General features: G+C 46.0%; 1 protein-coding gene across 2 annotated transcripts in view; it reads right to left on the reverse strand.

Moving 5' to 3' along the window:
- Positions 1 to 25,538, reverse strand: part of HSF2BP (heat shock transcription factor 2 binding protein) — an 83,242-nt gene that overhangs the window by 37,521 nt on the left and 20,183 nt on the right. The window contains exons 5-7 of one of the 2 annotated variants that reach the window (XM_055414837.2): positions 21,309 to 21,434; positions 18,791 to 18,923; positions 8,759 to 8,876 (exon numbers count right to left, since the gene is read on the reverse strand). In XM_055414837.2, coding sequence (XP_055270812.1) covers positions 8,759 to 8,876; positions 18,791 to 18,923; positions 21,309 to 21,434 — 377 coding nt within the window. Of the gene's footprint in view, positions 1 to 8,758; positions 8,877 to 18,790; positions 18,924 to 21,284; positions 21,435 to 25,538 lie in introns of both variants that reach the window. The other variant, XM_055414827.2, reaches the window with a different exon arrangement.

The raw sequence follows: 25,538 nt of genomic DNA on the forward strand, positions 1-25,538 counted from the left end.
AAAGAATTGATGCTTTTGAAGTGTGGTGTTGGAGAAGACTCTTGAGAGTCCCTTGGACTGCAAGGAGATCCAACCAGTCCATCCTAAAGGAGATCAGTCCTGGGTGCCCATTGGTGGGACTGATTTCGAAGCTGAAACTCCAATACTTTGGCCACCTGATGCGAAGAACTGACTCATTTGAAAAGACCCTGATGCTGGGAAAGATTGAGGGCAGGAGGAGAAGGGGATGAGAGGATGAGATGGTTGGATGGCATCACCAACTCAATGGACATGGGTTTGGGTGGACTCTGGGAGTTGGTGATGGACAGGGAGGCCTGGCGTGCTGCAGTTCATGGGGTCTCAAAGAGTCGGACATGACTGAGTGACCGAACTGAACTATGTAACATCAGATCAGATCAGATCAGTTGCTCAGTCGTGTCCGACTCTCCGCGACCCCAGACCCAAACAAAAAGAACAACACCCACCTGCCTGGTTAAAAAAGCAAATCCCCTTAGTGAACTCCATCTGAACTTGGACTTCGGAGAGGTAGGACCACTATCCTCACCTGATGTGGGAGCGAAGTGTGCATCTCCATAGACCTTGACAACACACGTGTGGACCCCATCAATCCTGCTCTCTGCGTCTGCACCAGCAGCAGCCAACTGGTCTGATGGTCCCCGCTACCATGAGAGGTTTGGCTGGGTTGGTCTGTAGGGCTCAAATGCATTTTCACTGCTGTGTCCCCACATACTATCACAATCTGTTTATCTACTCTCCAGCTGACAGAGGTTTCATTACTTTGCTACTGTGTGCTGTGATGTTTCTACACACCTGTCATGGGGTCTATGGGAAGCACCTTCCCTGGAGTAGGGATGCAGAAGTGGATTATCCGTCCCAGGCACACGCACACAGAGCTAACAGATTCAGCCCCGCCATTTCATCTCCCTCCCACGCACAGAGCAGACAGGACTCCTGTCCTCCCGAAGCTCAGAATTGCCAGACTCAGACTGTTTTCACTGAGATGGAGTTACACGGCATCTCGTCATGGCTAGGATTCACTCTGAGGCTGAGGTCAAGGATCTGCTCCACATTCATGACGCTCAGCACGTCTTCTGTGAGGGGCTGACCACATCCTCTACCCCAAGAGTGCACTGTTATTTACCTTTTTCTTACTGAAAAGCCAAATACAGGCTTGTTTTTTTTTTTTAGTATTTATTTATTTTATTTATTTTTGGCTTGGATGGGTCTTCATTACTGCACGGACTTATCCTAGTTGCAATGACTGGAGGCTATTCTCTAGTCGTGGCGTGCAGGCTTCTCAGTGTGGCAGCTTCTCTTGCTGCAGAGCACAGGCTCTGGGGCACACAGGCTTCAACAGCTGCAGCTCATGGGCTCAGTGGTTGTGGCTCCTGAGCACTCACGGGCTCAGCTGTGGTGCACAGGCTTAGTTGCTCCGGGGCATGCAGGATCTTCCCCGATCAGGGATCGAACCCAAGTCTCCTGAATTGGCAAGCAAATTCTTTGCCACTCAGCCACCAGGGAAGCCCTGCTTGTTTCTTTAATATACATAGAAGGATCAAACTTGATAGGCTAAAACCCTAAAAACGCCTTTCAAAAGAACTGAGGTTATACTCAGCATTGGTTACCATGCTCTAATGCAGTACTCAACAGATGGTAAACATTTTGTGGCTGAAAGCTCTGCTGCCTAGAAAATAATATATATTAGTTCCAGACCCAAAATGTTGGACATAAACTTTTCAGAAGTTGCTTAACCTTTGTTAATATCTGAAAATGCTGTAACTCCAAATTAAGGACTTTGAATATATTTAAGTTTTGTCTTTAAAACATACTTTCCTCTTCAGAACACTTAACTGTTAACCAACATCATGATAAATTATTTATAATGTCCTTAATGATAACTTTTCCACCATCCCATATTACCAAAGTTGTGACTAGAAAACCATTTAGAAACCTGATCATGTCTGAAGATTTCTTTTCAATTGGCATCAAGTCACTCCTAAGTGAAGGGGTGTCAGGCCACCCGAATGCACAGTAACACACTGTATAACTTCTAACAACAAACAAGTATGACCATAACCCAGAAAGTGAGTATTTGCCTCTCATTTGCTTATTCAGCAACATTCACTGAGCACCTCTGTGTACCAGGCCTTGAGGACACAGTCTGTGCTGTCTAGAAGCTTACAGTGAACGGAAGATGACGACAAAGCACTGAACACACCCTGAAGCGTGTGCTCAGATCTCCCTCTCTAAGCTCAGCGCACCAAACTCAGTTCTAAAATACCTCTACTGTTTTAAGACATTTTATGGACAAGCCTCCAGAATCACCTTCCAAGAAGTACATTCTGGCATTCTGATTATCCCAGGTCAGTTCTCTCCCATTTGGAGGCCGGGTGTCTACAGGCAAAGTCAGCCAGTTGGTCCTGATGGTGAATCGTCACTCACTGAGGCTCCGTTCTGCAGGGCTGACACAGTCACTTGGAGCTGCCCCTATTCGACATGCAGTAGGACTGGTCTGGTCACACAGCGGGGACGGGTCTTCCTGTGGCGTTCACAAACTGGTTCTGTACCACAGGACCTGATAGACGTCCTAAGCAGGGCTTCTCAATCACTAAACTATTGGTAACAACTGGGGAGAACACAGCTGGGGGAATAAACCAACAGTAACTGCAAGCAGGGGGAACAAGTACCCCATCCCCAGAGGAATTTCTCTAAAGCCCACTCTGCAGAGCAGCTGCCCTTCCTGACTGCACACGCTGTATGCTCAGGGGCCCCTGCGTGGTGAAGCACGCAGTGTCAGTGACCAGCGCTGCTACAGAGTAAACCTACTTCATGGAGCCGAACCCCAGGTCCAGCGTTGGGGGGCGGTGCATACCTTATGGAGAACTAAGCAGTGGCTGAAGAATTATGGAGAACCCCTCCCTGCCACTGCCCTCCAGCTCACCCCCCAGGACTTCCCTCTCTCCATCTTCCTGCTCATCCCCCAGTTGCCCCCGCTCTCCAGCGGGGACTTTACCCAACCCATTCAATGATACCTTATGGAGAACTAAGCAGTGGCTGAAGAGTTATGGAGAACCCCTCCCTGCCACTGCCCTCCAGCTCATCCCCCAGTGGCCCCCGCTCTCCAGCGGGGACTTTACTCAACCCATTCAGCAGGTCTGGCTCCCACACTGACCCTAAGAAGCAACGAGAACAAGAGCTCAAAAAGTTTCCTGTGGTTTGTGTCAACAGGACTGGTAAAATCATAAAGAAGGTTGGGCAATAAGAAAGTTGTATATAAAAGACTCTGGGGAGAGTTTAAAACGCTGGAAGTAACCCTAATTCCTGAAATCCAGATCTCCAATGTGAAACTCATAACGAGTTTTTCCAGCTCTTACTGGGCGTCAAGGAGAATGGCAGCACCAGTGTCACGTGACTCCAGGGGGAAAACAAGACACAACCAGGAGTCTCTGAGGGTCCACCATGCCAGACCCAGGGCCAGCATGACGCCTGGGGACCCTCAGCAATCCCAGGGTCAGGGCACAACCCTGAACACAGCAGCCCAGACTCTGCCTGTGCTGGGCATTCTGTGTGCCAGGCTGAGGCCCTGTGGCTGGAGGTGGAAGGGTAAGGGGTGATGCTGGTGAGGATGGGGAAACTTCAGACACTTCACACCCAGAGGGTTGGCCGCATGAGGAAGAGGTGGGCAGGATCCAGCCCCCCCACCCAGAGGCTCATCACCACCTGCCAGAACTCACTTCCCCAGCCTTGGCAGACAGTGCCTGGCCTTGGGCCGGCCTGGGGCTGCCCACAGTCCTATCAAGTGGCCACATGGTGCAGATGCCAGAGGCTGATGAGGATGTAAAAACTATCAACAGAGAACACAGTCCTGGTTGGCATAGCAGGAAGGTCATCCCCTGGGAGGTACCAATGCCGAGGCTTAAACAACACAGCCAACAGCGACCCCGCCACCCTGCCGTCAGCACAATCACCTTGAGAAGCCCCAGGGCCTGCTGGCATCCAACCACCAGACGCCGCCGGAGGTTTCTAGATTTGGAGAGTTTAGCAAGGGACTTCCAAAGAAAAGGCAGATAAACTGGAGCTAGTGAGAAATTAAATGGCCTGAGAGGACACAACATTGAAAGAACTCATGGAGGTCAAGTCACAACATCCCATTTGTCACCGAAGAGGGGGCCCTGGGGCCCCTGGGGAGAGTCAAGTCTGTTAATATGGCCACTTACCCCCAGGGCCCATCGGGACTTCAAGAGAAGCAAAAGGAACACGGTGCCATGAACCAGCCCTTCATCCCAGGAAGCTGCGCCATGTCGTAGAAAATTCAAAGCCACCCAGGTCCTTGCAGAGCTGGTCAATACAAACCCCAGGGTCCTATGGACAGTGGTCAGAGCACAGCTGGGAGAACGCAGGCTGGGAAGGAGCCAGTGGGGAGGGAGAACTCGGAGATGCCAAAGCAAGAGACGACAACTGAGCAAAGTCCCAGAGAGCAACTAAGCAAAAGTAGAGCTAGCGAAAGCCCCCCCAAGCCCACAAGGCCACATGAGAGAACTGATGGTGAGGAGGGTAGAGAGTGAGGCAGCAAGGGGGGTAAGCCACGCCCGCCAGTTCTCCCTGGGGAGCACACAGGAAAGCACCTGTCTCATAGGGACTCCCAACCCTATGCTGCAGAGAAATAAAGGACAGATGAGGGTTGCAGGGGACTCAGGACCAGAGGAGGGTGAACCGGCATGACTGTGCATCTGGAAACCTTCTCCTCCAGCACCACGGCAACCAGGAAGGGAGCAGGTGACAGCTGGTCCAGGCAAGCGCTCAGGAGATGGTGGGGAGGGGCCCAGGGCTGCTGACAGAGGAAGGGAAACCTAGACACGCCTCACCAGCGGATCCAAGTGAGCTGGGCAGCCAACGGAGTGACTGGAGGAGAGCAAAGCAGTGCAGAACAAGGTTTGGAGGCAATGGGAGGAAGGAGTTGACCGCGACAGCAGCACATGTCTGAGGACCGAGATGGAGCTTCAGCTCAGAGGCTGACAGTGCACACGACAAAGTCCAGGACCCTCTGCATGCTGTTATAACAGTGAACGTGGGCCATGATGTATCTGCCCAATTCCACACACGGACCACACCTGGAGCGAACGCAGGTACACTATGGTCTCTGGGCAATTACAACGCATCAAAGCAGGTTCAGCCTTGGTAAAAAAAATTCTTGTAAGTCATGCTGATAATTGGGAGAGCCATGCCTGGGGAGCAGGGGCAGAGGTTTATGGGGAAATTTTGTATATTCCTCTCAATCTTGTTGTGAAACTAAAAACTTGCTCTAAATAATTTTTTCTTAAATCCCCATCTCTGGCTCTGAGGTATCCAAGCGGCTGAAAAGGAGCAGCCTTTGATCATGAAGGTGGAAAGGAAAGTAAAATCCCCAAGAAAAAGGGAAGATACAGTCAAGTCAAGAAGAGGTCAAAAAGCAAAGGAAGCTCTTGCGGAATGAGAGGTCCTAGTTCAGAGCACTCGGGAATGGACTTCAGCAGCGATGCAGGACGTGGGTGACAGTGTGCGTATCAGGAGGCAGCCGGAAACAGCCAAGCAGGGGAACTGCTTCAGTGACCCCAAGAGGGCTCGAGGCTGACAGCTGCTCACACTGGGTTCAGGAGTCAGACGGAAGCCTGTCAAGTAAGCAAGCAAACGTCTCTGCAGGCGGTCCTCCCACTGCCCTCTGCAGTGGACAGGAGCCTATCAGGACAAAGAGGCAGAGGGCTCCATGCACCAGATCCAGAGAGGCGAGAAGAGACCCACCCAGGCCCCACACCGCGCCACAGACACTGGAGGAGGGGCTTGGCTGGCCCCGCAAACACTGCCCGTGTACAGACACAGAAGCAGGAGACAACAGAACGATAACAAATCATTAAGAAAAAGACAACCCAACAGAAAATGGGCAACAGGTATTCAGGGAAAAAACTCATGCTACGAACATGTGAAGAGAGTCTCACCCTCACTGTAAGTTAAACCTAAAGACAGAAACAGAGGTAACGTGAGTGTTCTTTACAAGAACAGAACCATGAAGAACTGACGAGGGAGTGGGAAGACAGAGCTCTGTGCAGTGTGCGTGCAAGTGTGCACTCTGGTGACCCATGGGGCATTGCTTCATAAAACTGAATGTGCATGTCCTTTATCTCAAACACTGCACTTCTGGGAAAACTCCTCAAAGAACTCTCACACAGGTTAGCAAGGACATGTGTGCCAAAGATGTTCACTTTAACATTATACTTGTAGAGTAAAACATGAAAATAACACAAATGTCCATCCATACTGAGAACATAATTCAAATGTTACTTTTTCTTTGATGCAAAATACTTACAAGGGTAACAAGATCCACATACAACTTGTAAAAATACACACGCCACTAGGTAAGTTCATGTCACGCTGTACTGCACGTACTGCTCACATACATACACACACTTAGATGGACCAGAGAGCTTTGCTCCAGAGAAGACTGAGTCTACACACCCACCCTCTCGCTGTCTCTGACTGAGCCATAAACTCCAGACAGAATACACGGAGCAGCTAGTTTAGGCCCCAGAAAAGGAAACAGAAGCCGGTGGATTGTGAAGAAGACCGTAACTGTAAGAACCACCAAACCAGCAGTTCACCTCTCAGCCCCCAAGCCCAAGGAGGCCCTGACCCACACGGAGCAGGCCAGGAGAAGCCCAGCTCAGGCTCGAGGAGATGAGGGGGAGCAGTGACCAGGCTGGTGGTGGGAGCCCTCAGGTAACACAAACTCTGTGGGAAGGGAATTGTCCTCACTGCCCAAAGGAACTGGGATCCTCTGCACTCCAGCACTTGCCCTGGGTGTGGGCACAGTGCAAGAACGTGACACCTCAGGACACAGAGAACCAGCCTTCCAGGGGAAGGACTAAAGAGGGGTCCTGAGAACAAACAAGCACCAAGACATCATGGAGAGTTAGAAGCTCAAGAATGTGACCCCACAAGGTCGCCTATAGACTCCAGGCCTCAACCCAGCTATGCGTGTGTGGATCTGATCATAAGCAGTATGTACTAGACTCTGAGAACTAAAATATCACATCATCCAGGTCTCGGACAGGAATACATGTGAGGGGCAGACCCAACAGCACAGCCAAGGCTTCTTAAAAGTGGAACTGATGGGAGTGGTTAGGATTTGGTGGTCTAGCAGTCAGGATTCAGCACTTTCACTGCCATGGCCCAGGTTTAATCCCTGGTCAGGGAACGGTGATCCTGCAAGCCACGTAATGTGGCTAAAACCAAAACAACAACAAAAAAAGGAACTGACACGGAAGCCATAAACAGAGAAGACTGGTCAGAACTTGTGACCTGACCCCAACCAGGCTGCCTGCCTGCGGAAACAAAGCATCAACATTTCCCCTAAGATTTAAGCAAGACTCAGGACCTCAAAACATAATATTCAAATGTCCAGGATACAATCCAAAAATTACTCAACCTATAAAGAAGCAGGAAAAATCCCAACTCATGTGGAACAAGAGAATCAAAACACACCAAAGCCAAGATGACACAGATTGACACAGATATGAGAAGTATCTGACAAAGACTTAAAGAAGCTGTTAAATAACGTGCTCCAAGAAGTAAAAGCAAAACCGAAATAAATGGTGCAGTAGCAGAATCCGAAAATGGATCAAGGTTTCCTATCCTCAGCCCTGCGGCCGACACGTAACGCCCTGGTCACGTTAAGCTGGGCTTTCCTGTGTCACAACAGTAAAGAACCTGCCTGCCAGTGCAGGAGACATGGGTTCGATCCCTGGGTCGGGAAGGTTCCCTGGAAAAGGAAATGGCAACCCGCTCCAGTATTCTCGCCTGGGAAATCCCATGGACAGAGGAGCCTGGCAGAGTCCAAAAGAGTCAGACATGACTTAGCAACTAAACCACAACAACAACAACGTGTTAAGTTACCTAGTCAAGGCAGTGAGACTCAGCAGATACAACAAAGGTCACTAATCAGCTGGCTCTGAGTTAATCAAAAAGGAGTTTATTCAGTTATGCCAAATGTAAACCCATGACCCCATCGAAAGCAGAGCATTTTCTCTGGCTGGTAGGAGAAGAAGAAATCGAAGAAGTTTCAAAGTGTAAAAAAGATTAGGGAGTTGCTGTGATCTGAAGATGTGGTGGGGGTCAGGTGATAAGGAATTCAATCACCCCTGGAAGCTAAACGTGGCCCCACCTGACAGCCAGCAAGGAGATAGGGCCCAGACTCCTGTGAACACAAGGAATTGGGTTCCTCCAGCAACCTGAATGCACGTGGAAGCAGAGTCCCACTCAGAACCTCTGGAAAGAGACCCAACTGGACCATCCCTGATTTGGGCCTCGTGAGGCCCTGTTGGGATACCAAGCAAGCCCACTCAAACCTCTGACCTACAGACCCTGACGAGGCATTGTTTCAACCACTAAGTGCGTAGTGACTTGTTACACACCAGTGGAAAGTAAGTCCAGGTTCTGGTCCCTGGAAGTGGGGTGCTGCCACAGCCATCACCTAGTCTGAAGTTCACCCATGACAGCATCTGGGACTCACTGATTGCCCTGAGGTGGGAAGATTCGCTTTGCTTGTATTATTTTTCTAAAACAGTATCAAATAGAGAGTGCATCCCTTAATTCTCCAGGAAATTTGTTTCTTCTATTTTTTAGAGCTATAGCTAAATTAACTGCATTTGCTTGAAAAAGAGGCCCAATCAGCAAATTCTAACTCATATGTAAATAAACATGAACTTTTCAATACTAGCCACCATACACTTTGAGTTTGGTACACTGTCCGGGTTTCAGGTCCCCTAGAAGCTGCAGTATGGTGTCCAGGAGCACCCGACTTGAGGTAACCAGGAATTCACGGCCACTGGCTATGGCAGCTACATCTGCAACAGAAAGAGGACACAGAGCGTCAAAATTACTGCTGCTTCAAAACCTACATATTGTCCAAGACAGGAGTGTTGCTGTCTTTCTTCTAACATACCTAATGAACACAGAATAGTTATCCACAGAGCCAACAGCCAGAATAGGGTAAATGAGACGTGTGGCAGTTACTAAGAAGGTGGGCAATGTTCACTGTGATTAGCAAAGGGCTGGGCAGTGGAACAGAGCGCTGGGTCTAAATACAGGTGCAGTCTGGCCACAGCACAGCAAGTGGACACCAGGCTCCAGAATACTGGATAAACAGCTATGAGCGGTGAGGGTCCAAACAGAAGGTAGGGGCTGATGACTCTATCTTGGACCAAGGACACTAAAATACACTTTCAACCCTAGGAGTGAAATCCTGATGACTTTAAACTAGAATACCAAACTGAAATCATGAGGTCAAAAGAGACCAGGACAAAAACTGATTACAAGAAAACTTTTTTTATAAATTGTATACACCATTGTGGGTCAGCAAGTGTCACCTTTCTTCATGCTTGAGGTCCCACAGAACCAACAAGGAAACCAGATCAAGTCATCACCCTGCCTCCCCAGGGACACTGTGGAGCTAACACTGGCTCCGTCACACTCCCAGATACCTACAAGGACACGTCAGTAATCCAGAATACTTATGTATGTGCCAGTATGATTTTTCCTTGGCTAGGTCTAACAATAAAGCATGATTCAGAGTGACTGAAATTCCTAACCCACATGAGCCAGTCTGGCTGGAGGAGACACAGGGCAGCAGCACCCCCAGGCTTCTTCTGACCTCACCAGATGACTTCCAGTTAAGTGTGGTGTTCACTTAACTGGATGGTTCTGGCAAGACCCTCTACAAGGTTAAGGAACTATTCTTCTATTTTTCTTTTGCTAATAACTATCAACAATGGAGGATATATTTTATCACTGACTTGCTCTGACTTTGATTAATTGTAATTTAATAGCAGAATATAAATTTCATCTACACTACCAGGTCAACCCTATGGTACCAGATCCTGGACATTCCTGATCAAACGAGAATATTTAAGTCTCCTAAATCTAATAGATTTGTTCCCATTTTTGCTTGGTATTCCAGCAGTTTTTGTCTCATAATTGCCTCATGCTATTTAATATGGGATATAATTTCATGACAGCGATAATTTTACTGAAGACAGGACCCTTCACTGATACAAATGTAAATTGTTCAATGAATTTGAACCTGATGACTATATTTTCTATCACAGGAAACACTCTCGTTTTACTAAAGAAATACCTGGGGAGAAATGAAGCATTGGGCATCATAAATTCAAAGTCATTTTAAGGAAGTTTTTGGAGATGACATTCTTCATAATAAGACTACATACTGGCAGGAAAACACACATTCTAGCTACATACGTTAGTAGTTTCCAGAAATGACTTGCCAACAAACCATGCCTCTGGTCTGCAGACCTTGTATTGTTCCTGACTTGTGTATGAGAAGCAGAACACAACACACCTGCTGCATGACTTTCAAGGCAAGATAGAAAGAACCTGGTAGCTTCCACCTCTGTCCCTTGCCAGTTGCTCTAAGAGCCCTGGTTGCTAGGAGAGAAATCTAACTATTGCTGAGCTGCAACTACATTCAAGTATATCATTGAGAGGCCCGAGACTCCATGAGGAGAGGACAAGTCCTGCTCACCCCCAGCTGTTCAACCCGCAGCAATGCGAGTCAGCCCAGCTGAGGTCCCAGACAGAGCAGAGCAGCAGCAGATCCTCCTGCCAAGTCCAGAGCAAACTGCAAGTTCCCGAGAGAAATAAATGACTGCTATTGTTTAAGAGGTCAGTCTTCATTCCAATCCCAAAGAAAGGCAATGCCAAAGAATGCTCAAACTACCGCACAATTGCACTCATCTCACACGCTAGTAAAGTCATGCTCAAAATTCTCCAAGCCAGGCTTCAGCAGTATGTAAAGCATGAACTCCCAGATGTTCAAGCAGGTTTTAGAAAAGGCAGAGGCACCAGAGATCAAATTGCCAACATCCGCTGGATCATGGAGAAAGCAAGAGAGTTTCAGAAAAACATCTATTTCTGCTTCATTGACTATGCCAAAGCCTTTGACTGTGTCGATCACAATAAACTGTGGAATATTCTGAAAGAGACGGGAATCCCAGACCACCTGACCTGCCTCTTGAGAAACCTGTATGCAGGTCAGGAAGCAACAGTCAGAACTGTACAGGGAACAACAGACTGGTTCCAAATAGGAAAAGGTGTACGTCAAGGTTGTATATTGTCACCTTGCTTATTTAACTTATATGCAGAGTACATCATGAGGAACGCTGGGCTGGAAGAAGCACAAGCTGGAATCAAGATTGCCGGGAGAAATATCAATAACCTCAGATATACAGATGACACTACCCTTATGGCAGAAAGTGAAGAGGAACTCAAAAGCCTCTTGATGAAAGTGAAAAGGTCGGCTTGAAGCTCAACATTCAGAAAGCAAAGATCATGGCATCTGGTCCCATCACTTCATGGGAAATAGATGGAAAAACAGTGGAGACAGTCAGACTTTATTTTTTTGGGCTCCAAAATCACTGCAGATGCTGATTGCAGCCATGAAATTAAAAGACGCTTGCTCCTGGGAAGGAAAGTTATGACCAACCTTGATAGTATATTAAAAAGCAGAGACATTACTTTGCCAACCAAGGTCCGTCTAGTCAAGGCAATGGTTTTTCCCGTGGTCATGTATGAATGTGAGAGTTGGACTGTGAAGAAAGCTGATCGCCGAAGAATTGATGCTTTTGAACTGTGGTGTTGGAGAAGACTCTTGAGAGTCGCTTATACTGCAAGGAGATCCAACCAGTCCATTCTAAAGGAGATCAATCCTGGGTGTTCATTGGAGGGACTGATGCTAAAGCTGAAACTTCAATACTTTGGCCACCTCATGCGACAAGTTGACTCACTGGAAAAGACTCTGATGCTGGGAAAGGTTGGGGGCGGGAGGAGAAGGGGACGACGGAGAATGAGATGGCTGGATGGCATCACCGACTCTGTGGACATGAGTTTGAGTGTACTCCGGGAGCTGGTGATGGACAGGGAGGCCTGGCGTGCTGTGATTCACGCGGTTGCAGAGAGTCGGACACGACTGAGCGACTGAACTGAACTGATTGTTTAATGACAAGGTTTGGGGGCAGCTTGTTACTCAGTAACAGATATCAGAAACATCACTAATATGTCACTAAAGAAAAAAGTTACAGAGCAAAATGTACATTGTACCAGAGCAAGCAACACCACCCAACAAGACACAGCAACTTTACTGGTGAGTGAGGTCCCTTCCCACATATCCAGTATTGTAAGGGTGAAGGCCAATCCTCCCTTTTACTAAGCATTGATGAAGGAGCAACTATGAAGTAAAATATATGTCAACAAATTCCTACACTGATGGCTCCGGTAATTATCAGTCTATCTGGGATACTTATGAGTTAGCCCTAGGACTGTGAAGGATTGCTGGTTTAATTTTCTGTTAAACTGCACATTTCTTCTCCTCGAGGTTCCTTTTTCTTCAAAGTTTATAGGTATTTCTAGAAGTTACCATAGTAATTATATAATTTAAGAAATGAAACTAGTGTGAATTATGTATGCTGATAAAAAATAAAAAAAGTTGAGGGGTATTATGTCTGATACTTTTGCTTTACCTTGGAATTATTTTGTCTTATTTCTTACAATAGGAGTCATAATAAGGTACTGACATCATTATAGTAACACAGATCAATAGGAGTGAGAGTCCAGAAATAAACACTCAAATTTATGATTAACTGATTTTCAAGAATGGGATCAAGACAATTGAATAGAGAAAGGATAAAAGAATAATCTTTTCAACAAATGGTGCTGGGACAACTGGATCGCCACATGCAAAGAAAAAAGACTGAACCCCTACCTCACACCATACATAAAATTAACCCAAAATGGATCAAAGAGCCAAATGTGTGAGCTAAAACTGTAAAACTCTTAGAAGAAAACACAGGGGTAAATCTTCATGTTCTTGAATTAAGCCAAAGACTTCTTATATATGACAACAAAAAAGCAAGTAACTAAAGAAAAAAATACACTGGATATCATTAAACAGTACCACTTTTGTACTTCAAAGGACACTACCAAGAAAAGGAAAAGACAGCTACAGAATGACAGGAAAGGTTTGCAAATAATATACCTGATAAGGGACTGGTATCTAGAATATACAAAGAACTCTTAACAACTCAATAATAAAAAGACAAATGACTTAATTTTGAAATGTGCAAAGGACTTAAATAGACATTTTGCCAAAGAAGAGATACAAATGGCCAACCAATACACGAAAAGATGCTCAACCTACTTCACTGGGTTAGATAAATTTCCACCATGGAAGAGTGTGTGTTCAGACTGTTAGGGCACCCAGTAACAGAAAAATCAAGGGCCAGGCCTATACTGCAGGCCTATGCTGGCAGAGCTCCACTGCCAGCCAGGTGCTATCACCTGTTGACCTACCATGAATTAAAGAGCTCCAAGCAGAACCCCCAACTTTCCAACAGCTCATCCACAAGTATAATTCCTTTCTTTCAATTTGTTCAGATTCCTTCCCTTAACACTCAACTGCACTCTCAGGAAAGAGACTCCCAGCACCTTCCGTTTCTCCCAATCTGTAACTGTCATTCTGAGGCCGTCATCAGTCCTACTCTCTGGGACACAGCTCCTACAGAGTTTAACGGATAGGCGTTTATTTTGTAAATGAAATGGATGAAGAAAAGGCACTACAGAAGGATAATTTTTAGAGTCCTAGAAAACTCTCCTACACACAAATGACAACCAATCTGAATATTATTTGCCCATACTATGTATGATTCAAGAAACAACCACAAAATTAACAATAATCCCACAACCCCTATCAGTGAAATGTTCTATTGTCACGTCCAACTCTGTGCAGCATGCTAGGCTTCCCTGTCCTTCATCATCTCGCAGGTGTGTTCAAACTCATGTCCATTGAGTTGATGCCGCCATCCAACCATCTCATCCTCTATTGCCCCCTTCTCCTGTCCTCAATCTCACAGTCCTCCTCTTACACTCCATCAACCTGGAAGACTCTAAGACTGACCATGCTTAAGTGAAAGAGGAGAGTGAAAAAGCTGGCTCAAAGCTCAACATTCAGAAAACTAAGATCATGGCATCCGATCCCATCACTTCATGGCAACTAGATGGGCAAACAGTGGAAACAGTGGCTGACTTCATTTTTGGGGGGCTCCAAAATCACAGAAGATGGTGACTGCAGCCATGAAATTAAAAGACGCTTACTCCTTGGAAGGAAAGTTATGACCAACCTAGATAGCATATTAAAAAGCAGAGATATTACTTTGTCAACAAAGGTCTGTCTAGTCAAGGCTATGGTTTTTCCAGTGGTCATGTATGGATGTGTTGGAGAAGGAAATGGAAACCCACTCCAGTGTTCTTGCCTGGAGAATCCCAGGGACAGGGGATCCTGGTGGGCTTCCGTCTATGGGGTCACACAGAGTCGGACACGACTGAAGTGACTTAGCAGCAGCAGCATGTATGGATGTGAGAGTTGGACTGTGAAGAAAGCTGATCGCCAAAGAATTGATGCTTTTGAACTATGGTGTTGGAGAAGACTCTTGAGAGTCCCTTGGACTGCAAGGAGATCCAACCAGTCCATCCTAAAGGAGATCAGTCCTGGGTGTTCATTAGAAGGACTGATGTTGAAGCTGAAACTCCAATAATTTGGCCACCTGATGCGAAGAGCTGACTCATTGGAAAAGACCCTGATGCTGGTAAAGATTGAGGGCAGGAGGAGAAGGGGACAACAGAGGATGAGATGGTTGGATGGCATCACCGACTCGATGGACATGAGTTTGGGTGAACTCCGGGAGTTGGTGATGGACAGGGAGGCCTGGTGTGCTACGGTTCATGGGGTCGCAAAGAGTCAGACACGACTGAGCGACTGAACTGAACTGAACTGACTGTACTTATGTTTTAACTGAACCAGCTACAAAAAGAACATGAGTTTCAAGGAAACACACCAATACCACAAAACAACAGCTCCTTATCTTGGTCACACTCTGTCAGCTGAAGGAAGGGCACTATCTAAAGAGAGACTACAAAGTATTCCCAACTATCCAAGACAAACCACTGAAAGACTACTAAGACAGTGTCTGTGATTAACCGGATGTTGTAGGTAACAGGTCTCAAATCCTCCTGAATGAGCAAGACCTCCATATAGACAGACGATGTCAAACATGTCAGAGTCACACCCAGGGGACACAGAAACCAACACAGTCTGCAGCATTTCAAAACAGCTCTCTGCAATTACCTCTAACATCCCAGATTATGAAAAACTTTCTGTGTACAAGACAGGTTAATGCCATGATACAGGTCAGTGGTTCTCAAGGTAGCAAGGGAGCACAATTTTGCCACCAAGAGACACCTGGCAACCAATGGAGACACTCTTGGCTGTCACCCCTGGGGCTCCTGGACTCTCAGGGCAGAGTGCAGGGATGTTCCTAAACCCTACAGTGCAAAGAACACCCCCAAACAGAGAATTCACTGCTGAGGCTGAGAAATACTGCTCTAGGGACAGTTTCTCAAGGATATGGCACACAGTGAAGACCAACTGCCCCTCAGAGACCATCACCTGATCCAAGAGGCAAGGCTCACAGCCACCTTTCTCAAAGCACCCGCAGTCCAGGGCTGAGGCAGACCTTAATCTTCATCTGGGGGCCTAAGCCTCTCTTTTCAGAAGATGAAGCTAGGGGTCACAGTGTAAAGAGCACAGGGCTGGTCAGTGGTGGAAGAGGAACTGGACTCTGCTCCCCTGTGTCAGTGCAAGCACATGAGGGTGGGAATCAGGATGTAGAAGCACAGAGGGGTCAGGAGCAGCACTGGTCACTGACACAAGGGCGTGCTGCTATAAGCTCTGTACAACTATTACATCCATGACAGATAAGCTGGATCCAGTCCTGTCACAAATTATCAACAATCAAAAAAGTAATTTGGGGGCGTTCTCTGGCAATCTAGTAGTTAGGATTCAGCATTCTCACTGCTGGGCCAGGGTCCTCCCTCGTCAGGGAACTAAGATCCCATAAGCTGTGAGGCATTGCAAAAAAAAAGGAATTCTGATTCGTTAATCATCACCTAAGAGCTTCCCTGGTGGCTCAGTGGTAAAGAATCCGCCTGCCAGTGCAGGAGACATGATTTTGATCCCTGGGTCGGGAAGATCCCCTGGAGAAGAAACTGGCAACCCACTCCAGTATTCTTGCGAGGGAAACCCCATGGACAGAGGAGCCTGGTGGGCTACAGTCTATAGGGTCACAAAAGAGTTGGACATGACTTTGAGACTAAACAACAACAATCATTACCTAACACTGTTTGAATGAATAAACCCAGAATTTAGAGACAAGGAGTGCAGTTATGACTTCCAAATAGTCAAAAAGCAAAAAAAGTAGTCAGAAAAATAAATTTTCCATTTGTAAGCTAAGCAAGTTAACCTTCACAGGGTTGCGATAACAATTTGCCATTTCCTTTTAAGTTCTATATTTGTCCACTTGTAAAAGTTGTAGAAAACAACCGCACACCCTATGTCAAACAGGACCCTGGGTTACAACATGTTACCACTTACCCATAGTTCAGTAACATGCACAACAATGTGTAAGGTCCTGAGCAGGCATTATAAAAATAATGAGGAAAATAAAGTCCAGAGAATTGACATCCCCGGAAGTGGGCTAGTTGGGCCTAAAAATCCATACTTTGTACTACCATTAATCTGTTATTAACAACAGAGACTATGGATAAGAAAAATCCACTAGTTTCACAGTTTAAACCAATCTCCGACAGCCAGCTCTTGCTTAGGACACAGTAAACTGAAAAGAGCGACACCTCCATTCTTTAAAAAGAGGCGGGTAGATAATTTAAAAAATCACAACTTATCCTGAACACATCAGAGTTGAGGCTGCAGAATCAACAAACTGACAGGAAAAAATGGGAAAAGGCAGGGACTGCAAGGAGAAACAGGAGGCCAGCAACTGCTCCTCTAGGGTGGACACTGGACACCAGACGGGCCAGCCAGGAAAATTCAGCTAAAAGGTAAAGCAAACTGCCTGACGAGCAGCTGCTTGGTGCTGATGGTGGGCAGAGGGGCTGGCTGCAAAAGGAAGGGGGAAGGAGAGGGGAGACAAGAGGGAGGCAATGGAGCTTCTCCACATCCTCACTGTGGTGGTAACGTGACCGCACGCATGTGTCAAAACTTGCAGGACAGCAACCAGGTGAAAAAAAGGCTGTTAACGGGTGAGCTTCCCGCAGGTAAGTTCAGGAGGCAGAGGACCTATCTGACAGCTAACCAAGGCGTCTGCGTACTGCCTACTCCCCGTGGGACAGTCTCGGTACCTGAGACACAGAAGGCCCCGAGGCCTCAGGAGAGCAGCAGTAAACACCAACACAAGCACGTAAACATTTCATCACGTTCATCAGCCTGTGAGTGGAATGCAGACATGCCCACTTCTGACTCTTCATGAGAGCTCCTGAGTGAGCCACTCCAGGCAGGGAAAAACAAAGCCAAGTTGAGCTTGTCTGCTGAGCAACAGGCTGGCCTTGCCCACTGGCCCATGACCTCACCACTGCACACCAGCTGGCAACTGAAGCAATTCAAAATCACAACTCAGCAGAATGGAAAGTCACATACATCACAGACTTTTGGAGTCACTTGCAAATAGCAGAAAATCTAATCATCAAATTTGCAAGTATTAAAGTATTAAACATTCTGCTAAAAAAGAGGCCCCTGGGACTTCCCTGGTGGTCCAGTGGCTAAGACTCCGCACTCCCAATGTGGATGATCCAAGTCCCACCCATGGTCAGAGAACTAAACCCCACACACTGCAACTAAAGATCCCACATGCCACCAAATAAATAAACTAAGACCCAGGGCAGCCAAATACATAAGCATTTATTTAAAAAAGAAAACAGGAAAAGATACCTTATAGCAATTCTAGAAGGTGGAGCAGTGCAAGCCTCAACCAGCTGAAGAGGCTACGATCAAAGTGCATGAGGCCGTCCTCCAGCAAAGTGCCAGGCCAAATCAGGACTGGACAACACCAGGGTCTCAACATCTGCCCACGAAGAATATCACCGGCTCTTAAGGGCTTATGAAGAAATTGTCTACATGAGATCTACTGCATTATGATTTCAGTAGATGAAGAAAAATAACATTTCCCCACTGTTTAAGAGCAGAGAATCACCCTAAGAGGAGCACAGCATACAGCAGATGAAAGAACAATGTACAAAAAGTAAGTCATAGCACTGTAACTATTTCACTGGCTTCAGAACAAAGAGCCTTAATACTCACTAGCATATACCACGCTCCACTGTATTAGCATTAATTATTTAGTCATCTGGCTTTATCCTTTACAGCAGTTTTGCCATTAGAATTCTATCTAATCATAACTATAATCTTTGGGGAAAATTCACTAAAGAGACAATTTAGATTTTTTGGCATTCTTTAATTACAACAGCAAAACAAGAGCAAGAGCCTACCTGAAGCTCTGCTTAAGGCTTTTACTTTAGGTAGATATAAGTAAATGATGATGATGCCAAACAACAAGTAGCTAAACATACAGTTTTGACTTCTGTCAACATATAGAACTGAACAGAACATGCAGTGCCATCCTGTTTCCTAAGGTGAGCTGCTCATACTGACACTTACTTATCAGAATCACCCTGTGGGTGATGCTCCACAACACACAGCTGGTCCCTACCCCATCCACTGAGTCAGCGTCTCCAGGGCAGGAGCCTATCTGAACCAGAGGTGTTCACGCGCACACACCCTGACTGTGATCACTGCTCTGGAATACACTCCGCAAAGTCACTACATTCACAGGGAATTACTCACTTGTTACGATTCCGGCCAAAGCAAAAACAAATTGATTTTCATCAGAATCCAGCTCCTTAACATCCCCATCCAGTGACTTCACAAAACTCTCCATTGTTTGACCAGTGATGTTGAAAAACTTCAAAGCTTTATCCTGAAAGTTTAGAAATGAGAATGTCATAACCTTTCATGGCTACCAGCAGGAAAACACTTTCAAAGTGTAGGACACAGAAGAAAGACTCCAGTTTTAATTACAGAAGGAAGTAGTACTTTAAAATCTGCTCCCTCATTAAAACTTCCCACTGAAAAGATCACAAAAAAAAAGAAGTTTGGGGCATGTAGAAAAATTACCTTGAAGACTGACATAGTAAAATAAAAATACACATGGGAAACAGTTCAAATTTATACAATGACAGAAGTACTTGGACAAATTCACCCAAAAATATACTAGAAATATACCAGAAAAATAGGTAATCTATTCTAGTCATGAATCCAGAGGTTCAAACCTTTGGCAGAAATTATTTTTCAAATAAAATCTTAAATGAAATCTCAACACAAAAAAGACAGCAAACAGGCTCATCTGGCCTTTAAGACTCTTTGTGACCCCGTGGACTGCAGCCCACCAGGCTCTTCTGTCCATGGGATTTCCCAGGTCAGAAGACTGGAATGGGTTGCCATTCCCTTCCCAGAGGATCTTCCTGACCCAGCAATCAAATCCAGGTCTCCTGCATGGAAACCCATTCAAGTCTTCATTCCTCAGCAAAAAAGAGTTTCCAAGTTCACAGAGCCTTGAAAGCACTTCCTTGGGGGAAGGAGGAAGAGGAGGCAGAATTCTAAGAAATGGCCTGAAAACCAGAGCCTGTACAATGGCACAAGGGAACTACATGAGGTGATATAAATATCCTTACTGGATTGTGGAGATATGGCTGCTGCTAAGTCACTTCAGTCGTGTCCAACTCTGTGCAACCCCATAGACGGCAGCCCACCAGGCTCCCCCGTCCCTGGGATTCTCCAGGCAAGAACACTGGAGTGGGTTGCCATTTCCTTCTCCAATGTGTGAAACTGAAAAGTGAAAGTGAAGTCGCTCAGTCATGTCTGACTTGTAGCGACCCCATGGACTGCAGCCTACCAGGCTCCTCCGTCCATGGGATTTTCCAGGCAAGAGTACTGGAGTGGCTTGCCATTGCCTTCTCTGGTGGAGATATTACACACCTCCAAAAATTACCTGAAGAACACAAAGTTGTACACTTACAAAACAAATGAATTTTATGATACATAAGTTACACCTTAAGAAAGCTCAATAAACTTTAATATACACTTAGTCCCTCCACCGTTTCTATCTCTCCAAGTGACAAGCAAGGTCTGTACTGGCCCTCCCACCAACCATCCACCCTGGGTGTTTATTTCCATTCAGGACCACACGATCCCCCAGAGTCAGAGCACAGTCTTCCTAGGCTGTCATCCTCTTGGCTGGGGAAGCCATCCTGTCACCAGTCCTGCTTCAACCACACAGCTCTCCCACTTCCCATCCCCTATTCTATCACGTGGGGGGATGGGGGCAGGGCAGTTCCGATGTTGTCTTCCCGGCCAGTCTCAACATCCACAGCCTCACCCTCCCTCCATCCTCGTTCACTGTCAGGTTAAGCTGCCCAAATTCTTCTGTCACTTTTTCATTCAAACAGCCTTAAGGAATCCTGTCCCAGAGGCCTTAAGGAATCTGTCTTGGACTGCTCTATCAACACACTAATCCGTACCCTGTGTCAGGAGACTCACATACTGCCCCTGCTTCTCACTCCAGACCTGAGTACCCTTCTCTCCTCCTGAGCCCCCTCCTCACGATCTGTTACTGCCACTGTGCCCGTGAATCAAGGTTCATTTCAAATCTCTCTTCCTCTGTGAAGTTCCTTGGCATGTGTGTGCACATGCTATTAACATCTATTTTATATATACATATATGATAAATAACACATGGGCTTCCCTGGTGGTGCAATGGTAAAGAATCCACCTGCCAAAGCAAGAGACGCGGGTTCGATCCCTGGGTCGGGAAGATCCCTGGGAGAAGGAAATGACAACCCACGCCAGTATTCTTGCCTAGGAAATCCCATGGACAGGGGAACCTGGTGGGCTACAGTCCAAGGCATTGCAAAAGAGTTGGACATGACTCAGCAACTAAACAACAACAAAATAATATATAGCTTTCAGGCAATGAAATATTATATTAACCCTGGAAATAAGGTATGGAAAAGCACTTTAAAGCCTGTTACATGTACACAGATGTCAAGTAACGATCCTGAAGTAGAGCTACCTCCACAACACCATACAGACTCCAGGACAGAAGGAGCTCACTCCCTTCATTTGACACACTCCTGGGTCCCGGCTGCCACAGGCCCTACACAGCTGGGATTCCAAAATTATCTGACGAGCAAAACAAGTGGGTCTAGTCTGAACAGAGGCACCGTGCCTTCTACGTCACACGAGCTTGAATCGAGCATCTAGCCACCCGTGGCGCGCTCACCCCTCCCAGGATGGCCTTGACCACCTCCTCGCTGCTGGAGACTCCCCACAGTATGGTGCAGGCCGCAGCGCCCATCTCTGTGCAGTACTCGGCCTGCTGCAGCAGCTGCTGCTTTGCCTCGTTCAGCTGCTGTTGAAGAGCCAGTTTCTCCTGAAACCAAAACATGATACAATCAGAGAAATGGACAGCATTCAGCCTCAAAGCACCTCTACTGTGTTCCCCTTTTGAAGACATTCTTAAAGAAATGAAATGAACACGGGATATAGTAAACAGCTGGCGAGTGAAAACTAGCCTAGGGTGAGGCACAACTCATATTTTAATTGCAGGGGCAAAAAGAACACTCAAAGAACATGCCACTGCATTGGAGTTTATAAATACTGCCAAAGACATGAATTCAACTTCTTCTAAGTCAGATGGGAAATGCGGCACCTCAGGTCCCAGTGGCTATACCCAGGACAGCCCTGACTAGCACACCTGAAGAAAGTAACAAGCCAACACAGAAGTTCTCTCATAGAGAAGTATTTCTAATGTAAGTGGTGACACAGTCAAGACCAGGCAGGAAAGATGGGAGCAGAAGAAGGAGAGGAGTGAGGAGGAAGGGCCTCCCGGGCGTGCCCTGACCCAGCAAGTTAAGCCCAGAGTCACAGGAAGATGGAGGCCAGATTTCTCAGTGTCCCACAGCCCCTGAAGGAACAGTTGACAAGTCAGCCAGGGTTCTTGCCAAGGCAGCCGTCCCCCTGACATCGCCTCTGTCCACACAAGCATTCCTAAAGGTTCACCTTCAGGTGAATCTTGGCTGGTGTGGGCCTTCCCGCCCTCCCCAACCATCAATGCCAGTGTCACTCTTCCACGTTTCCTGAGGTTTCTTGAGGTTTCCTGACTTAATAAGTGTTAGTCGCTCAGTTGTGTCCAACTCTTTGAGACCCCACGGACTGTAGCCCACCAGGCCCCTCTGTCCTAGGATTCTCCAGGCAAGAATGCTGGAGTGGGTTGCCATGCCCTCTTCCAGGGGATCTTCCCAACCCAGGGATCGAATCCAGGTCTCGCACACTGCAAGTGGATTCCTTACCATCTGAGCCACCACACAGTCATATTTACTTGAGAAAAATGGTCCCTGAGCTTAGGACACTTGCTAAAACTGCTTTATGTGATTTATTAACTCTGGGTCTTTAACATCTGCCTTCAACAGGACAGAAGCCTGGTTCCTAAATGTGGACTTCAGCCACTCAAGCTGTGGCAAGATATGCAAACACCGATTCCCAGCCTTTCCTTCAGAATTCCAGCTTTTCTCACAACTGAAGCAGGATGCATGTGATTAGTCTGGTTTTCTTGGCTCTTCTGTAAGATCAACAAGAACTGTTTGGAATGACCATCAGAACTGTCTTCTGTGGTCACATCTGGCACGCAGATATGCCCTGACACAGGGCTGTACAAACTGTACAATGATATCAAGAACTCAAAGGAAATAATTCCATTTACAATAACACTCACCTTTCATCTAGAATCTATCGAGAACACTATACCTTTTACTTCATTCATTTTTAGTTGGAGGACAGTTGCTTTACAGCATTGTGTTGGTCTCTGCCAGACCTCAGTATGAATCAGCCGTAGGTGCACACACATCCCCTTCCTCCTGAACCTCCCTCCCACCTCCCACTCTACCCCACACCTCTAGGCTGCCACAGAGCACCGGGCTGAGCTCCCTGAGTCACACAGCAAATTCCCACTGGCTATCTATTTACATGGAGCGACGTATATGTCTCCACGCTACTCTCTCCATTTGTCCCACCCTCTCCTTCCCCAACTGTGTCCAAAAGTCTATTCTCTACGTCTGGATCTCCACTGCCGCCCTGAAAATTGGCTCATCAGTATCATCTTTCTAGACTCCATATATATGTGTTAATATACAGTATCTGTCTTTCTCTTTCTGAATTACTTCTCTCTGTATAATAGGCTCTACGTTCCTCCACCTCTTTAGGACTGATTCAAATGTGTTCTTTCTCACAGCTGAGTGATAGTCCATTGTATATATGTACCATAATTTCTGTATCCACGCATCTGTCGATGGACATCTAGATCACTTCCATGTCCTGCTGCTGCTGCTAAGTCGCTTCAGTCGTGTCCGACTCTGTGCGACCCCAAAGATGGCAGCCCACCAGGCTCTCCCGTCCCTGGGATTCTCCAGGCAAGAACACTGGAGTGGGTTGCCGTTTCCTTCTCCAATGCATGAAAGGGAAAAGTGAAAGTGAAGTCGCTCAGTCATGTCTGACTCTTAGCAACCCCATGGACTGCAGCCTACCAGGCTCCTCTGCCCATGGGATTTTCCAGGCAAGAGTAATGGAGTGGGGCTTCCATGTCCTAACTACTGCAAATAGTGCTGCAATGAACACTGGGATTCATGTGCTTTTTTCAACTACGGTTTCTTCAGGGTACATGCCCAGCAGTGGAACTGTTGGCTCATACGGCAGTTTTATTCCTAGCTTTTTAAGGAATCTCCATACTGCTCTCCATAATGGCTGTATCACTTTACATTCCCACCAACAATGCAAGAGGGTTCCCTTTTCTCCATGTCCTCTCTCCAGCATTTATTGATGGTAGATTTTTTGATGAAGGCCGTTCGATCAGAGTGAGGTGATATCTCATTGTAGTTCTGGTTTGCATTTCTCCAATAATGAACAATGTTGAGATGAAAACACATCTTTTCATGTGCTTATTAGCCGCCTGGATATCTTCTTTGGATAAATCTTTTCAGGTCTTCTGCCCAATTTTTGATTGGGTTGTTTGTTTTTCTGGTATTCAGCTCCATGAGCTGCTTATATATTTTGGAGATTAATCTTGTCAGTTGTTTCACTTGCTATTATTTTCTTCCATTCTGAAGATTGTCTTTTCATCTTGTTTATAGTTTCCTTTGCCATGCAAAAGCTTTCAGTTTAATTAGGTCCCATTTGTTTATTTCTGTTTTTATTTCCACTATTCTAGGAGGTGGGCCTAGAGGATTGGATCTTAGTTTATATCAAGAACTCTTCAACAGTTAAAAAAAAAATCCAACTAGAAAATCGGCAAAAGATACAAACAGATATTGTACAGGAGAGAATATATAGACAACAAATAAGCACATGAAAAGATGTTCAGCATTATCAGCCAACAGGGAAATGCAAATAAAAACTACAACACATCTATCAGAACAGCCAGAATAAAAAACAGTGAGAACACCAAATGCTAACCAGGATGTGGAGGAAGTGAATCACTCGCACTGCTGGTGATGATATGAGACGGTGTGACCACTCTGAAAAACAACTGGGTAATTTCTTACAAAATTGAACATGCACCTACCACGCAACCCAGTTTGCACTCTTGGGCACTTAGTCCAGAGAAATAGAAACATACATTCACACAAAAACCTACATACAGATGTTCATAATACCTTTATTCATAATACCCCCCCAAAAAATGGAAATAACCCAAATGTCCTTAAATGGGAGAATATTTAAACTGTGATATTTGTGAGGTTCATTTCTGATTTTAACTGAACTATATGATCAGTTAATTTTTCTTTAAAAATTTTCCTGAAATAATATACAATGTTTGCAACAACTTCCGGTTTGTTATCAGAAAAGTAGTGACTCTTTCCTAACAGGTTAAAAACTAAATATAGATAACCAAAACTATATTTCATGACTGCAGCCATGAAAGACGCTTGCTCCTTAGAAGAAAAGCTATGTCAAAAAGAATGCATTTGAATCAGTTTTAATGAGGTGGATGAAATTGGAGCCAATTATACAGAGTGAAGTAAGCCAGAAAGAAGAACATCAATACCGTATATTAACGCATATATATGGAATTTAGAAAAATGGTAACCTGAACCCTGTATAAGAGACTGCAAAAGAGACATAGGCATTTAGAACAGTCTTTGGGACTCTGTGGGAGAGGGTGAAGGTGGAATGATTGGAGAGAATGGAATTGTAGCATGTATATTATCATAAGTGACCAGTCCAGGTTCGACGCATAAATTTTCCTCTGTTCAAAAAAAAAAAAGAAAAGAAAAGCTATGACAAGCCTAGACAGAGTATTACAAAGCAGAGATATTACTTTGCCTACAAAGATCCATATAGTCAAAGCTACGGTTTTTCCAGCAGTCATGTATGGGTATGAGAGTTGGACAACAAAAAAGGCTGAGCATCGAAGAATTGTTGCCTTCGAACTGTGATGTTGAAGAAGACTCGAGAGTCCCTTGGACTGCAAGGAGATCTAACC

The sequence above is a fragment of the Moschus berezovskii genome, chromosome 1, assembly GCF_049115385.1.
Source record: "Moschus berezovskii isolate FMDL1 chromosome 1, NW_MosBer_1.0, whole genome shotgun sequence".
NCBI classification, from domain to species: Eukaryota; Metazoa; Chordata; class Mammalia; order Artiodactyla; family Moschidae; genus Moschus; species Moschus berezovskii.